The 17,384-nt window shown below is 38.7% G+C and overlaps 1 protein-coding gene across 2 annotated transcripts in view; it reads right to left on the reverse strand.

Annotated features, from left to right (window-relative positions):
- The window catches only part of DOCK7 (dedicator of cytokinesis 7), a 213,522-nt gene that overhangs the window by 107,270 nt on the left and 88,868 nt on the right, over positions 1-17,384 (reverse strand). For both annotated transcript variants that reach the window (XM_006147525.3, XM_006147522.3), the window contains exons 16-19: positions 13,867-14,005; positions 12,721-12,822; positions 7,536-7,622; positions 3,334-3,565 (exon numbers count right to left, since the gene is read on the reverse strand). In XM_006147525.3, coding sequence (XP_006147587.1) covers positions 3,334-3,565; positions 7,536-7,622; positions 12,721-12,822; positions 13,867-14,005 — 560 coding nt within the window. The remainder of the gene's footprint in view (positions 1-3,333; positions 3,566-7,535; positions 7,623-12,720; positions 12,823-13,866; positions 14,006-17,384) is intronic.

Genomic DNA, 17,384 nt, shown 5'->3' on the forward strand with positions numbered 1-17,384 from the left:
ACCAGCAGTTAGCGTAATAATGGCTATGTCGCTGAATTCCCATGCAGTAGAACGTGGTTCGAGTCCTTAAACTCACACTGGGCACATGTGCGTGTGTGCCCAAGATCCTGAGAGGAGAATGGAGGAGAAGGGATTGTGGCGTGGCCATGCCCCCTAGGGGGTGAACTCTCGCTTTCTATCTCTCTGTCTCTCTCTCTCTTTCTGGTGAGCACATGCGCCCTATAGCAAAAACCTCTCCAAAAAAAAAAAAAAGAAAATGTCTCGCTTTAAAACTGACTCTGGGGAACCAGCAGTTAGCGTAATGGCTATGTCGCTGGACTCCCACATAGTCGACTGCAGTTCAAGTCCCGACTCCGGTGGCTTAAAACTCACACCAGGCGCGTGTGCGTGTGTGCCCAAGATCCCGAGAGGAGAATGGAGGAGAAGGGATTGTGGCGTGACCATCCCCCCTGGGGGGGGATTTCTCGCTTTCTGTCTCTATGTTTCCTTCAGTCTGTCTGGCAAGCATACGCACCCTATAGCAAAAAAAAGCTCTCCCCAAAAAACCAAACTGACTCTGAAAATCTAAATAGCATAGGATGAGCACATATCATTTTTGTTTAAAAAGCTAAAAATGTCAACAATAAAAATGAAATATTAAAAATACTAACTTAAGACCCAGCCATAGTAGTCAGGCAAGTGGGATGCTGCTGTACATTACTGGAGCCATAATGGAAGGCTCCAGGTTTGGATCTGGGTTAACCTGCTGGATCATGCTTGGATGTGCCCATGATCCTGGTTGGCTGAGAGGCTGGGGAGAGGGTTGAGGTAATGGCAAGACACTGTCAAGGGCCCTGGTCTGTCCATCTATCTCTCTGTCTTTCTCTCTCAGGAAGTGAATAAGTAAACTTTAAAAAAATTACTAACACAATAATAATATAAAGAAAGAGGGGGGAATGGCAAATGAATAACTTGATTGAAATGAGTGAATCTGTAAAAAAATGAAAGGAAAAAAGGACCGGAAAAACAGGGTAAGGGGAGACTGTGTAACACTTGAAACGCCAGGCTAAACAATACCGGCTCACCCATTCCAGTCATCTTTAACAAGAACTGTGCAAAATTGGAGAATTCTGGTAAACAGCATACTGAATAAATAGGTAAACCAATCACTTTAAGCAACAGAGCCTCAGATTCTGTCATTTATTTCATCAGGATGGAAAATTATGCACAGATAGCCTGGCCAGGTAAGTTTTCCTAAAAGTGAAATAATCCACTAGAAAGGAAGATTCATCTATATATACTGGATAAACTAGAGAGAGAAACCTGTCTGTGGTGTAGCAATCCTGCCTGTGTTCCTGGTTCTTTTCCTTTTTCTCACAGAAGCAATTCCCCAAAACCATCAGAATCCTTCTAAAAAATCAGGTCCACTCTACTTCCTTCTTAGCAAATCTTGCCTTTGTCTCGCACACAAAAAATACACAGCACCTAAAAGGTCTTAAACTTCTCTACAAATGTATCAGATTACAAAACTGCTTTTAACTCCTTTCCAAAGGAAATAGTATCCATCTCCTATATAAGACTGGCCCACCTTTGGGTCCAGCAGATGGCATAGTGGTTATGCAGCTGGACTCCCACATGGTCAACCACAGTTCAAGTCCTGGACCAGCTGGCTTGAAACACACACTGGGAACATGTGTATGTGTGCCCCAAAACCTGAGAGGAGAATGGAGAAGGGATTGCGGCATGGGTATCCATCCACCCTGGGGGGTGATTTCTCGCTGTCTATCTCTCTGTTTCTCCAGCAAGCGCATGCACCCTATAGCAAAAATCTCTCTGGGGAAAAAAAAAAAAGGATTGACCCGCCTTCACTCTTGTCTGACAAACTTGCTTCACCAATTAAGCCTACCTCACTCATTATCTTATTTTTTATCTCCCTTCTATCAGCTGGTTTTTCTCAGCATGTAAACATCCTTAAATCTCTCCACTCTTTTGCCTTACTGAACTCTGCTTTCTCTTCTAAACTTTTTAGAAGAGTATTTCTTTCATCATCTGCTATTTACTCTTTAATTCCCTGTAGCCTGGTTTCTACTTCGCTTAGGCTAAAATGATTATTACTTTCACCAGTGGACATTTCTGTAAGAAATGGGTGAGAGAGGGACCAGCAGTTGGTATAATGGCTACATCACTGGACTCCCATGTAGTCGAGTCACGGACCTGGTGGCTTAAACTCACGCTGGGCATGTGTGCATGTGTGCCCAAGATCCTGAGAGGAGAATGGAGAAGGGATTGCGCGTGGCCATCCCCCCTGGGGGGTGATTTCTTGCTTTCTGTCTCTCTGTCGCTGTCTTTCTAGTGAGCGCATGTGCCCTATAGCAAAAACCTCTCAAAAAAACAAAACAAAACAAAACAAAAAAAGGAAATGAGTAAGAGAGGGACTCTCAGGACTCGGGTGGTGGCATGGCAGTGCACATGATGCTGCAAAGCAATCTCACCTGGGAATTTTCCCAGTTCAAATCCAGAGATTTCCCTCAGTGTGCCAGGCACATACTGGCCCACAACCAGGGGCTGCCTGGAGGCTAGGGATAGATCACAGCTCGAGAACTTCTTGGGGTGCTGTCTCTCTCTCCATCTCTGAAATACACAGATACATCCTAAAAGTGGTCAGGGGCTCTGCAGTCACTTGCCTGGGTCTGAATCCTGACTCTGCCTTACCACCTCGACTTAGATGTCTCCCCTGAAATAGAATCTCAGGAAGTTGAGTATGCCACTCCTCTATACCACCACTCGACACAAAATGTCCGTAGCAACTTTGCTCAAATTTCTTTCAAGCTCAATTTCTTTATAGGATTTGGGTAGAAGCTGACAAAAGTAGAAAAGTAACCCTTGGAAAAGGGCAAGAATGAGGAGCATCTCTCCTTCCCAAACAGTTAAGAAAAAGAGAATGAGCAAATGAAGAAAAGAAGAGCTATACAAATGAAGGATAGGTAGATGAACAAAAATGGAGACCACAGCCTATAAAATGTAATAAATGCCTATTTTCGTAACTGGTCTGTGAGATGTTGAAGTCAGAAAGCATTCCCTGGACAGTGCCTATCATTGTCTGGTACATATGAAGTGCACAAATACTTGGTGAATGAGTAACTGTCTCCATAATTTGAGAAGTACGTATGGCACACTTTATAAAAACAAATAAAAGAAAGTTATCATTTTCTGGCATTAGAAACAAATAAATAACCCCACACAAAAACCAAACGTATTCTTTATAGTTAGCAGATAAGAATCATGGTACTTTATAAAAGTTAGAAATGCCAGATTATAAACCTCATTATTCATCCCCAAACAAAAATAAATTACCTATTTGGCCAGCAATGACAGGAGGTCTAACAACTAAAAGTATCAGCTTATCAAGCAGAAGATGAAGAAATCGGACCACGGGCTCCAGCTGAGATGAATTCAATGCTGAGATACTGCTCTTTAATTCATTTTCTAAGTTATTTTCCATGATGCGCATGTCCCCAATTCGGACAGGGAACATGTGTTCATCCAGAGCATTGACCAGAGCAAAAAACTTGTCAAGATAAGGATCCTAAAATGAAGAACGAAGACAAGCACTAAGCAATTATAACACTGGAAACTTCCCAATTCTAAAAGGCTATGGACCACTAGTATTTCATATTCATTGATAATACAAAAAAAAGCAAACAGGTATACATAAACATTGTTTCAAATTAGACACACAAATTTTCATTTAAAATGGACACTTTAAATAATATTGGTTACTCAAGAAATCTACTATACTAATTAAAAAAAATTTTTTTCAAGGTTGAGTTTGCCTTGTTAGCTTGGGGCTTAATTAAGGTGCAGGTCTATTGGTACCTGTGCCCACTATTTATTGCCTCTGAGCTCCAAACCCATCATCCCTGCCACATTCTGGAATGATGGAGCTAGATTCTTCAAATTCTATTTCTGCTTTGTCAGCAGGGGGTGTGGGAAGCAGCAGTCTGCCAGCCTCAGGAGTCCAGAGGGACTTTCCTTCTTGTGTGTTTTTGTCCCTGATGGTGTGAATGAGGATGCTGGGGCTCTGTGGTCAGGAACACAAGCAGCAGTGCTCAACACAGTGGCGGTGACTCCTAGCTCCACAGGAGGTGCTTGCACCAAGTTCCTCTGATGGGACAGCGTGGCAAGCAATGTGCTCCGACCGCAGCAGCATGCTCTCCTCGGAGTCTGAGTGTCAGGCTTCCGGATTCTAGTGTAAGTTTCTAACTTCCTTCCTTGACCCTTTCTGTAACTGCTATCTCTATTATAAGCATGGAATTCCCATTTACTCCCATTTACTAGTGAAATATCTTTATCCCAGTTAGCAATTCTGTGTATTAAATTCTCTTCATTTGAATTACTGGTGGTTTTCATCTCATGACTAAATTCTGACTGCTTATTTAACCTCCTTACAAACAGCCAAGAGAAGTGGTCCTTTTTTCTTTTCTTTTTTAATAGACCACAGTTTAGTTTATTTTTAACACCCATCATGGCATGAATTCATAGGGAATAGGTTCCAGTAGCTCAGGCTCCTTTCCATTGGTTCTCACAAAGTGTGCTTCTCTGGGTGGAGCAGGCTGGTGCTTTAGTTGAACCCAGGTACCTTTCTCTTCGGCTTCTTTCTTTTTCTGGTCATTTTCCATCACACATTTTAAGAAGCTATCTCTGCTCTTAGAATGTTTAATATGCTCAATACACACATTAATTCTCTTGGCAAGAGTCTTGTCCTTAACTTGTTTGTTCACAACAATGCCAACAGCATGCTGGGTAACATTGTAGACTCTTCCGGTTTTGCCGTGGTAACATTTGTGGGGCATTCCTTTTTGAACAGTACCCATTCCCTTGATGTCTACAACATCACCTTTCTTGTAGATTCTCATATATGTTGCTAAAGGAACAACTCCATGTTTTCTAAAAGGCCTAGAGAACATATATCGGGTGCCTCTCCTCTTTTTCGTTTGTTTCCTTATAATGTGCCAGTCCTAGGATAGATGCTTACTCTTCCTGCCTCCTTTACACCTAGAGAAGGCTGTATGTTACAGGTCACCCCTGGGGGGTGACTTCTCGCTTTCTCTCTCTCCGTCTCTGTCTTCCTGGCGAGCGCACATACCCTATGGCAAAAACCTCTCCAAAAAAAAAAAAAAGAGTGCTATCCTTTGATAGCAAGTCTTGAGTACCAGGTTACCTTTGGCTGGTGTCTGGAAACTTGGGTTTCAGGAAGGCTCCCACTGACAAGGGATGGCTCATTGGAGCCTAAACTATTGAATCGTCAGGAAAGTCAGGATGCATTTTTGCACCAAAACACAGAAAAAATACATCATGACTTTTCCGATGACCCAATATTTGCATAAACAATATATCGACAGACATGACCAACTCTGTAAAAATAATAATTAACGTGGTTTATTTTTAAGCACGAATTTGTGAGACCTAGGCTAGAGAGGAGGCAATACATCGCTCTCTCTTGGGTGATCAGGTACAGAGGTTCTTTTCACTTGATTTTTAGAGTGAGAGAATTTAGTGAAGAGTTTTCCATCAGCCTGGCCTAAAATGGCAGGACATGTGGAAGTGGGGCTTGTTAAGTTTGGGAAGGAATTAAAGAGCGTACCTTAGAGATAAAGGGCTTGTATACAGTCACTAGATACTGTCCCAAGGGCAGATGCTGGAAGAGTTCTGTTATCAATGAGTCAAAATGATTGTGGGCCTGACTCACCCCATTACAGGGATATTATGCCAGGGACAGGATGTAGGAAGATTTTTGTTATCAAATGGGCCAAAGTGGCTTGTTAATGTCTATGGGCATGACTCATTCCAGGCCCTCTGGAAGGGATTTTATTAATAGGAAAAAGTAGTCCAACCTCTGTCTTCAGGCTTACGCTAAATACCTGCTCTCTCTCGTAGTCTGGAATTTTGGCAAATGTTAGGAAGAGGATGCTTATGTGACAAGCCCATAGTAAAAGCCTTGGGAAATGAGTCTCCACTGCACTTCCCTTGCAGACAAATTTTCACCTGAGTTGCTTCAAATGGCCCTGTGTGACTCTACCAGAAGACGACTCTCAGAAGCGTGTGCCTTGTTTCCTCTGGACTTGACCCTAGTGTGTCTTTTCCCTTTGCTATTCTGCTGTCCTGCCCTTCACTGACATAAATCACAGCTGTGAGGACGACTGGAAGTAGTTCTGCGAAGGCCCTCGCATCACCTTTCTACAGGTTGGTGAGCCCTGCATTCCACTTTAAACATGTCCTCTTCTTAACTCGACACTTTCTCCCCAGAAAGTCGCATTCACCAATAGTTTTGCTACACATTTACTCTGTTATCTCTGGTCCCAAATCACAACTGCATACTGGGCATCTTCATCCTAAGTGCCCTGGAACTTCAAGTCAACTGGGTCAAAAATAAACTCAAATAGTTCCCTGACTGCTCTCCCTTAGCTCGCTCCCAAGCTTACTTCTCCCATGTTCCCCATTAGGTTAGACATGACACCCACCTGGATTCTAACTGCAGTATTTAAGATCCTTCATAATCTGCTACCAGCCTGCTCTTCTAGCCTCAGTTACGAGGATTCCTGTGCGTTTTAAATTGCACTCATGCCAGATTACGTGCTGGTCCTCTAACAGATGAGGCCACGGTGTGCTGGCTATCTGATCACCTGGGTGGCTGACTCCCTCTCTCTGCAGGGGAAATGCTTACTTATCAATGCGACTTACCAGTCCCAGCTCTCCTCTGTACTTGAAAAGATTTAGTTAATCTATCTAATGCAATACTATTTTACTGCATTGTGATTATTTTTACCCTTTCCTTTGTTACACTTAGAGATAAAGGTTCCTTCCTTAGCAGGCAACATTTCTGACTTCATGGAGCTTACAATCTAATGGAGGACCAAAAAAAATAAATTTGTGTGTTATCTTTGTACATGTATAAAGAGAAACAGAGACAGAGACAAAGAGAGAGAGAGAAAAACAGTAATCTGCACCGGGTACGATGACACAGAGTTAACGGCTGCTATGTTTAAGAGTCACCAAAGAAGTCCTCTCTGAGGGGAGGAAACACCTTACTGAAAAAAAGTTAAATGAATGTCAGGAGGAAAAGCATTTCAGCTACAGAAAGACTAAGTACAAAAGCTTTCAGGAGAACTTGGCAGCTTCCTGAAATGGAGTGAAGAATTTGGAGTAAATGACCCCAGTAACTCTTTCCACTTGAAATATCTGAGTCTATGAGAAATAAAAATGAGTCAGATGATTATTTTTTAACTCTAATTCTTCTGTCACGTACCAGAAACTCATTAAAAAAAAAAGAAAACCCTGATTGTTCAAAATGACGTCAATGACAATTTGAAAAGCACAATGTTTGCTTTTGCTGACACTCAACGTTGTATTGATTCCTTTAAAAAAAAACTACGAAAACTATGTTTGGCACATATTCTGAGATCTGACAGCAGAAAACAAAACTGACATAGAACTAGATAATATGTTCTATTTATTAAAGTGAAATTTGATCATAAACATTATTAATATTCACTTACTTGTGTATGGATAGATGAAACAGCAACAACTTCAACATTAAAAACACCTTTGTGATTATCTACCCATTTCATACCCGGTAGAGGAACCTATAAAATATTAAATACAATGGCCATTGACACATGTGTAGATTATAAATTCCGAAAACAAAGCACAAACATACTATCTCAGTGAGAAAAAATACTATGGAAATATATTTTTATTCATTGTAAATCAATTTAAAATGTATATTTCATTTTATGTTATGATAGGAGAGGGGAAGCAGGGAAATGAATGTTATACTTTTTTCACTCTTACATAGTTAATACCAGACATATTATTCTGATAACTCTTTTTTTACATATTACATTGTGAAGCTATTTTCTATCAATAAATTCCCATGTACAATTCCAGTTTAATTGTTTATAATATTCCATTTTCTTTAAACAGTCCTACAGTGTTTTAATTGTCTTTGTTTAGAACCTGCCTGTCTACCTAGCTTTCTATTTATTTTTAGACTATCTATTTTTAGAGATAGGGTCTTTTTGTCTCTCAGGATGGCCTTGAACTCATGATCCTCCTGTCTCAGCCTCCTGAGTAGCTGAGATTATAGACACACGCTACCATGTTCAGGTGGAAGTCTGTTGTTTAAGGCTTAGAAAATATTTTTTTCTGATGTAAACTGTTAGGAATATCAACTAAAATAAGTTGATAAAAATAATTCTAAAAGCAGGAATTTAAATAAATGCTATTTCTCCTGCTAATTACAACTAGAACCTCTGAACCACAATATATAAAATGAACATAAAGACTCTGAAAGGTGAAGAGAAGAATAAAGGTGGGCTAGAGACCTCAGAGTGCAAAGAACTACAAGGCAGCACTAACGGCTTTCATTTTGCCTTATTTTACCTCCCACCGGTCCTAGAGAGGCTGTCAACCCAGAAACACCCTAAGAAGCAAAGGCAGCCCAGAGAAAACAGGCTTTCTGGCCAAACCCTGTATACTCCAGCCAATCACCAGGGACCAAACCTTGGCCCACTCGCACCCCCACAGGCTGTGTAGGGAGGACAGGCCGTCACCTTTAGCCCACCCTCCCCAGCCCACCCGTGCATGGTACCCCGGGGTGGTATCAGAGAAGACAGAGCTGGGTGTCTGTCCCTGCTTGGTAATTAACCTGAAGCAACCAGTGCCAGTAGAGGCAAAGCAGGGAGCGGTACTGGTACCCCTCCCCCCTCCCAAGCAGGGCAGTGTTAGCTGATGTCTGTGGGGAGCATGAAATGCCATCTCCTCTCAGCTTTGAGCCTCCCCACCTGACCCACCCTGGGAGTAGAAGAAAGGAGAGTGGGCAATACCAACCTCCACTTCTACCTGGCAGTGGGGCCTCCCTTCCCCACTGCTAAAGTAGAGTATTTAAATGCGATTTAAAGTCTCATAACATAATATCTGACACGCCCAGGATATAATAAAAAACATGCCTCATACAAACACCAGGAAAACCTCAACTTAAATGAAAAAGGACAATCACCGGACACCAACGCTAAGTTGGCATATAGACACTGAATTTAAAAGCAGCCATTATAAAAAAAATCCTTCAAGAAGCAACTACAAATATCCTTGAAACATATGAAAAACATAGATGAAGAAAAACAAATAGAAAACATGGGGGATTTCTTTCCTACACTTTTATCTTTGTATTAGTATAGAAAAGAAAACCAAATAAACTTGGTTTCCTGTTACAAAATTTCAACACTAATAAATGCAATTATCTCAACTGAGGGAAATAAAGGTTTTCAAACTTTTTTTGGGAAAAAAAAAAACAGAGCTGGTGGAATAAGTTTAAATATATCAAAGCAAGAAACAGGATTAGCTCTTCTAATTCAAAACACTTGCTTTTAGATTTAAGTAAATAAGATATACAAATGAGATGTGCCCATGTATTTCCTTTTTTGGGGGAGAGGTTTTTGCTATAGGGCATATGCGCTTGCCAGACAGACAGACAAAGAGACATAGAGACAGAAAGCGAGAAATCATCCCCAGAGGGGATGGTCACGCCGCAATCCCTTCTCCTCCATTCTCCTCGCGGGATCTTGGGCACGCACGCACACGTGCCCGGAGTGAGTTTTAAGCCATCAGGTCTGGGACGCGAACCTCGGTCGACTACGTGGGAGTCAGCGACATAGCCATTACGCTAACAGTTGGTTCCCCCAAAATAATTCTTTAAAAAAAAAAAAAAGAAGAAAGAAAGAAATACAAGTACTCAACCCCCAGTCCTTCTATTGCATCAGAAATGCTTCGGTAAGACTCAACACCTAGTGTTATGATAACCCTCTAGGTAATTTTGATGCACGCTAAGTAAAAACTGATATCTTTTGTCTTTTTAATTTGCAATAGGGTGCATGTGCTCACCAGGCAGAGAGATAGAGAGACAGAGACAAAGTTAGAAAGCACCCCCTAGGGGGATGTCCATGCTGCAATCTCCCTTCTTCTACTGGCTAGTGTGCTTTTTTTTTTTTTTTTTTTTTTTTTTAAATAATTATTTATTGGGGCCAGCAAGTGGTTAGAAGCTTTGGATTCCCACATGGCTGATAGCAGTTCGAGTCATGGACCAGGTGGCCTGGTTTCTCACTTTCCCTCTCTCTCTCTCTCTCTCTCTCTCTCTGCTCAAATTCAAAATAATAATAATAATAAAGTTAAATAAAATAATTTTAAAAAGAAATTCACAAAATAACTATTTATTTAATTTTATCTGTTTTTATTATTATTTTTTAATTTGATCATAGAGAGAAAGGGAAAGTGAAAAGGCAAGCTGCTAGGTCCAGGCCTCAAACCACAGTCAGCCATGTAGGAATCCAGCATCTTAAGCTCCACACCACCAGCTGGCCCTGCTTGGTATGTTTTTTAAGCCATCAGATCTGAGACCTAAAATGCAGAGTCAGCCATGTGAGATCCCCCAGCCTCAACTACCATATCAAGTGGCCTAGAACATTTACATAAACTTTTTTTTTTTTTTTGTCAGAGGCATATGTGCTCACTGGAGGTGAGGGTCAGTGAGAAAACACTCCCAAGGGACCAGCAGTTGGCGTAATGACTATGTTGCTGGACTACCATGTAGTCGATTGCAGTTCGAGTCCTGGGCCTGGTGGCTTAAACTCATGCCGGGCACGTGTGCCTGCGTGCCCAAGATCCCGAGAGGAGAATGGAGGAGAAGAGACTGTAGCATGTTCATCTCCCCTGGGGGTGATTTCTCGCTTTCTGTCTCTCTGTCTCTCTCTATCTTTCTGGAAAGCGCACGCGCCCTATAGCAAAAACCTCTCCAAAAAAAAAAAAAAAGAAAAGAAAAAGAAAACACTCCCCACTCCCATGGAGAATGGTCATACCACAAAATCTTCTCCTTCATTTCTTTCTCCTCTTTGAAATTTTGGGCATACACACAAGCTCCCCAAATTGCTATCCTGAAATACTCTAAAGAGCAGTAACAACAGGGAATAACAGTGGCAAACACTTCTCTAGCACTTTTCATGTGCTTGAGGGGCTATTCACAACTGCAGTCAGTGGTCCCACCTGAGAAGACTGCTTATAGGCTCAGAGTGAGAGGAACATGAATATTTCAGAGGAAACAAGCTGAAAACCAAGAAGATGAAGTATAACAAAGCCACACCAAAAAACTTATTAAGCTTGGGGCCGACAGGTGGTATGGTGGTTGAGGCAGCTGGACTCCCACATGGCTGACCGTGGTTCTAGTCCTGGACCTGGTGGCTTGCTTTCTCACTTTCTTTCTCTCTCTCTGGTCAACTTCAATAAAAGAAAATAATGACAATGAATAAAATTAAATAAAACAATTCTTTAAAGAAAAACCTTATCAAGCTTTAAGAAGGAAGTGGTCCAATGAGTCAAATCATAAAGCAATAGATTAATGGTTATGGAACGAGCTCATCAGTACCTAAGTATGCTTACATATCAAGTCTCATGCTCTAAGGTCTAGAGATCATGGAGGTTAAATAAAAAGCCTCGCCTCTTTTTATAAAGAATCAGAAGGAGTTCAGCCTCAGCCAGAAAAGTAAGTACAAAACTGCATTAAACAATGACTCACAAAGAAAATTGAACATTTAATTATCTCTCACTTGTGGCGATATAAAGAGACCCTGTCAGGAATACCTGGCTGCTTATCTGTCTTTCTCTTAATCTCATAAAATAAGTGAATCTTCAAAAAAAGAAAGTCAACGATAAATGATATGAGGAAAATTATAGCAAAATACAGAGAGACTGTAATAGAGGTTGCTATAAAGACAGAATAATCAGAGATGACACTCCTGGAGAAGTGATATTTGAGCGGATGACGAGTGAAATGAAGAAGCAGGCCTCGTGCTACAGCACTGCCAGCACAGGGAAGTTCAAAGGGCAGAGACAGGAATGCACTTCTCGCGTCTGAGGACAGTGGATTGTGTTATGTGCGGGTTTCAACTGAGTGACACAGAATGGTGAGAAATAAGCAGAGCAATTGCTTTGTATCACTTTTTTTAAAATAAAAACAATACAAATTTATTTGTGAATACTCTTTGATGTGTATCCTGGAAAACAAATGCCAAAAGGAAAAAATTCATAGTACATATTCCAGATTAACATTTATAAGCAGATTTCAAAATCATTAAGAGACATTGGTAACCATGTTAATAGCTCTGTCTCTTTCAAGAGGCACTTTGGTTTGTGAACAGTGGCAACAGATTCTCGATTAATATTTTTCAAATATTTTTAAGTCTTTCACATCATCATTAAAGCTCTAATATCTCTTGTATTGCATGTTCATAGCTACTTTGTTTTCACTTACACAATCATCAATTACAAAAATATTCTAAACAACTTATCTGTTTTTCCTTCCTCCAGTGAAATAGTAAATAAATCTATTAAAAGAAATAGTCACTTAAAGAAACTTCTCATGTTATAATATGCAAATTTTCTGAATTTGCCTTTTCTTTGAATTTATATTTCATGTATTATTTTGGTTTTAAAATGAATATACTTTAATATTTTAAAAACAGAACAAAAGCATCCACATTTTATAGAGAAATTTTAATTACAGAGGAAACAAAACTACTTTATTATCTATATACTTAGAGATGAAAGAAATGGTAAAGTTTATTTGGTAAAAACATCCACATAATGAAAGTAGGTTCTTGCAACCTGGGGAATCTCAACATGAGAGATACTGACCTCGGGAGACAGCACAGAATAGGCCTGGGGCGGTTTTTCCAGTGAGACCGGCAGGCAGAACTGGCCTGTCTTCAACCGTCCATTCTGAAGCATTGGTATCCACTTTTAAGTGAGAAGAAAACAATTTGAATTCAAATATGTTTGTCACAAAAATAATTACTTGGAAAGCCTGTCTTCAGAACTTGGTACATATTTGTCACGTGTAACCATACAATAAGGGATTTCATTACAAGAGGAGTCTTCCAAAAGATCATGGGAAATGAGTATTATGAAAAATCACGGATTTTGAAATAAACTTGTACTTTAGTTCCACCTCCACAAACTTTCTGAAGATACTTTGGATGAGTAACAATAATAGGCCTCTGCATAATTCCTCTAAAGACTAGCTGCCCAGACAACATTTTTATGAAGGAGGATCTCCAAAACATTATTATAAGCTATGTAGTATTTTAACCTATAGGGGATCTTTAGCTAAGGCAAAGTTGATTCTAGAAAAAAGTTGTGAAATGAATCAATTTTAAAACTGAGATAATAGTTTCAATGTAAACAGTAAAAGGAACATCTGACTAGCTATGAATGCTGAAAACAAAACTAAAAAACATGAATATTATTTTCTTATAGTTAGCAAAGTTCATGTTACAAACCGTAAGAGGCAAAAATAAATAAAATGTTGATGTATCTCCTTCGGATTGAATTAAGACTTCTAACACATTTTGTGATAGCACATTATGATGTCCTTCATCTTAGATTTACCTTTGTGATTCGATCATAATGATTTTGAAAAAGACTCAAGGGTTTTAATGTCTCTTCCAAAGATCTTCTTACTCATTTTACATTCAAACCATTCTCTCGTGAAGAACCCTGAAATCTATCATATTTATACTGCACTGTTGGGTAAACATCAAATAATCAAGATCAACACTGAGTGTTTAAACGTGTTAGCTAATGGATGAATTAATCATCCACATTAATTAATTACAAGAACAGACATTTTCTTGTTATTCTTAATCTTTCTAACAGATACATCTTCATAACTGTGGTGAATCAGAAAGGGAATATCTAAGTAACAAGCAATATCAGCTATATCTTAAGTATCATAAATATTTTTCAGGTCAAGGAACTGAAATTTTAACAAAAAGGACTTACTGTATATCCAACTGGGGTTTCAAGAGGAGTATTTTGTTTCTGTTGACAACTAACATGATAAAAAGTAAAAAGCAAGTGATGATGGTCAGTTAAAGTGGCAGGGAGTTTAACCTTGATTTCTTCGTGGAAATCAGGAGACCTTCACATAACAAGAACAACAACAACAAAATAACAGTCAGTGACATGTTCAAAATAAGTAGCTTTTGCAATTATATATTAGAGTAACTTAGGAGTTAATTTTAGGGTTCATGCTTCATTTTCTCCCTCATCTAAAATATTCTTCTTTATTTCCAATCTCTAAATAACTAAATCCTATTCCCAGATGAGGGAGCTGCCACTGTTTCTAAAATTTCTCATCCCATTTGTACTAACAAGCTAAGTAACGCTACAGTTTAAAGATTCATTAATACTTTCCACCTTCATACTGAGATCTTCATTACATAAGAAACTGCATAAAAAAGGAGACTAGGGTAGGGCTTTCTATATTTATGAACCAATTCTGGTATATATTACATAGGAAAAATATATATACTATTTTTTGAAAAACCACACCATACATTTTTCTTTTATAGGAGTACAGTTTCGTTTTAGGACTAATTTTTGTCACACTTTTGTAAAAAGAAAAAAGGTATCTTTAGGCCACTTAGTATCAAGTTTCAGGGCTCTCTGGAATGTCTTGTATCAATTACTGCATTGTTAAAGAATTTAAAAAATGTTACCAAAACATGAACTAGTACTGACTGATTGCTAAAAAAAAAAAAAAAGAAAAGAAAAGAAAGAAAGAAAGAAAGATAAAATCAAGGAACACCCACAAATTGCATTTCCCACAGTTTAAAGTGCTCGGAGACACGGTAAGAATACAACAAATATCATGTAACAAATATCATGTCTGATCAAACCAACGGCACTTGCATCTCCATATTCACTAAGAGTGCCCCCAAGGAGCATTTTTATAGGAAAAATGCTACTCATGGAATACACTTTAAAAAGATAGAACATCTTAGTATCCTCTTCATACTCGGTTAGTATCTCTCAGAATTATACTCAACAAAAATGCAACCAAACCATCCATATGGCTCCAACTACCTTTAAAGTGAAGGGCATCCCACTAATTAGATTTTACTTAGATATTAGTAGGTCAAATATCTTTCCATCTCAAATAAGCCTCAAAAGCACTAACAGTAACTTAGTGTAGATCAGATCACAGAAATACTAAGTGGAACTAAGGTTTTAATAATACTAACAAGAAAGACAGCTAATGCTAATCATCAGAGAATTTGATGAATTCAGTAAAAAAAAAAAAAAAAGATGCTATGCATCTTAATATTAATTTGACTAATAATCATTGAATTATGAGAAGGTTGAATTTACCAGCAATGTCAGATGGTTTTGTCATTTTAAGTCTATTAATACTGAGAACAACAAAAGTAAAGACCTAACTACAAACTGAGATACTTTTAGAATTTACTACCTTCTTTATCATTATCTTTCTCATGTTGAGTGTTTTCATTGCCTCTGTCCTGAAATCACATTATGTGAAGGTTCTTGTGGAAAACTAAACATCTACAAGTTAGTCATTTTAATTGCCCACCTTTAGGCTAAACATTGTGCTATTTTTATGGTAGTTTTAAAGAAGAACAGTTTTTAAAAATTACCCTCAATAAGTGCATAATTTAATAGTTATGCTATAGGACAGAGGTTGGCAAACTAGGCCCCAGGCTAAATCCAGTCTATTGCCTGGTTTCACAGAGCCTGCATACTGAACATGGTTTTTACATTTTCAAATGGTTGGGGGGAAAAATGAAAAGAATAAGAATATTCTGACACTGAAAAGTATAGAAAAATTTAAGTTTCAGTGTCCATAAAGAAAGTTTTACTGGAACACAGCCATGCCCAAATACTTACAACTTTACTTATTGTCTCTGGCTGCTTTTGTACTCCAGTGGCAAGAGTTAAGTGGTTGTAAGAGAGACCACACAGCCACAGGCCATTTTAGGTATTACCTATTCCTTGGCTAAAAAAAAAAAAAAAAAAAAAGTTTGCCAACCACGGGTATAGAGCATATAGGGTTAAGTGCTTCAAGACTAGAGTTGAATAGACTGCTTCAAGTTTGAGATCAGGAAGTTGTCTTTTAGGGGGTGATATTTTATATGGACCTTAGAGAATGAGTTCCATAAACAAAAGAAATGAGTATTATAAGAAGAAAAAAATATCCAAGAAAGTCCCAGAAATAGGATAGTAGAGGGTATATTTGAGAGTGAAGCAGAAAGAAAATCACCCAGACTGAAAAGCTGATTGAAGAACAAAATAGGAAAGAAAAGATGAGTAACTAGAGAGAGCCTGAGTAACTAAAAAAATTGTACCATTAACAAAAATAGAGTCCGACAGAGATGCGCTCAGAGAGGGAGTCAGAGATAGATAAACAGAAACTGAGAAGGCACTGGGGCGCCCAATAACTGTTTCTAATAAACCACTGAAAGTACCTGCTTGTACTTCAAAAGGAAGATTATGACTGAAAAGAAAGACTTGGGAACAATTTACACAAACACTAAAGTAATAGCATTTTCACTGAATGTAACTCTAAATGAGAAATAAAAGTTATTTAGAAGAGACTAGAGAGAGAAAAAGAGTCAAGGGAAAAACTTTAGTACTTGGTATGGAATGCCTACACAGGAGGGAAAATAATAATTCCTGTAGAGGAAAAGAAAATAGAGCATCCAAAGATGTAGAAGGAATCAAGACGAACCCGAGCTGACAGAAAAGCAAGAAAAGTTAGCAAAACTTACACTGTACAGTAGCACTGAGCAAAGACTTGCATTTTTTAAGTAAGGACAATGTAAGTTTTGTTTGTTTTTTTGTTTTAGAGTAAGAGATGCAGTCAAGAAAGCAGGAAGTCAAATAAGGAAAGGGATAATTAATTGACTCCCACTCTGGAAGAGGCTGACCACTGAGGTGAACAGGGAACCAGCCATTACTATCTTTGAAACAGGTGGGTAGACAGATCACTATGGAGACAGCTTGGAGAGTAGAGAAGTTGAAGGATTTCAGATTGGATGGTCTTAATCAGCTTAATAAAATAGGAATGTTAAGATTAAGCAAGTAGAAAAGTAGGAGCTAGAAGAAACAAACTCCTCTAGTTATTGCTAAATCAGTGAAGGTTTAAAAACAAAACTAAAAACAAAACAAAACAAAACAAAACCCTGATGATGATAAAATTTCAAAGAGCAGAGGGGCCGAAAAAAGATGAAAGTAAAAAGAATTACCATAGCTCCATCATATGATACCATAACATCAATTTCTGATAGCCCTAATTGTATAATTTTGTGATTTTTCTCCAACAGCATTGAATTACCCCCCTCAAAAGAAAGCAGAAATGGTAACTGTCCCCTAATGTTAGCAACATCCCCAGGAAGTAAAATAAAAAATCACTAAATCAAAAAATAAGTCAATATGAATACCAACAATTTGACTAATGGATTCAAGCTTAGGAAAGAGTTAAGTAAAACTACAAAATGTCA

The sequence above is a fragment of the Tupaia chinensis genome, unplaced genomic scaffold (assembly GCF_000334495.1).
Source record: "Tupaia chinensis unplaced genomic scaffold, TupChi_1.0 Scaffold000215_1, whole genome shotgun sequence".
NCBI classification, from domain to species: Eukaryota; Metazoa; Chordata; class Mammalia; order Scandentia; family Tupaiidae; genus Tupaia; species Tupaia belangeri.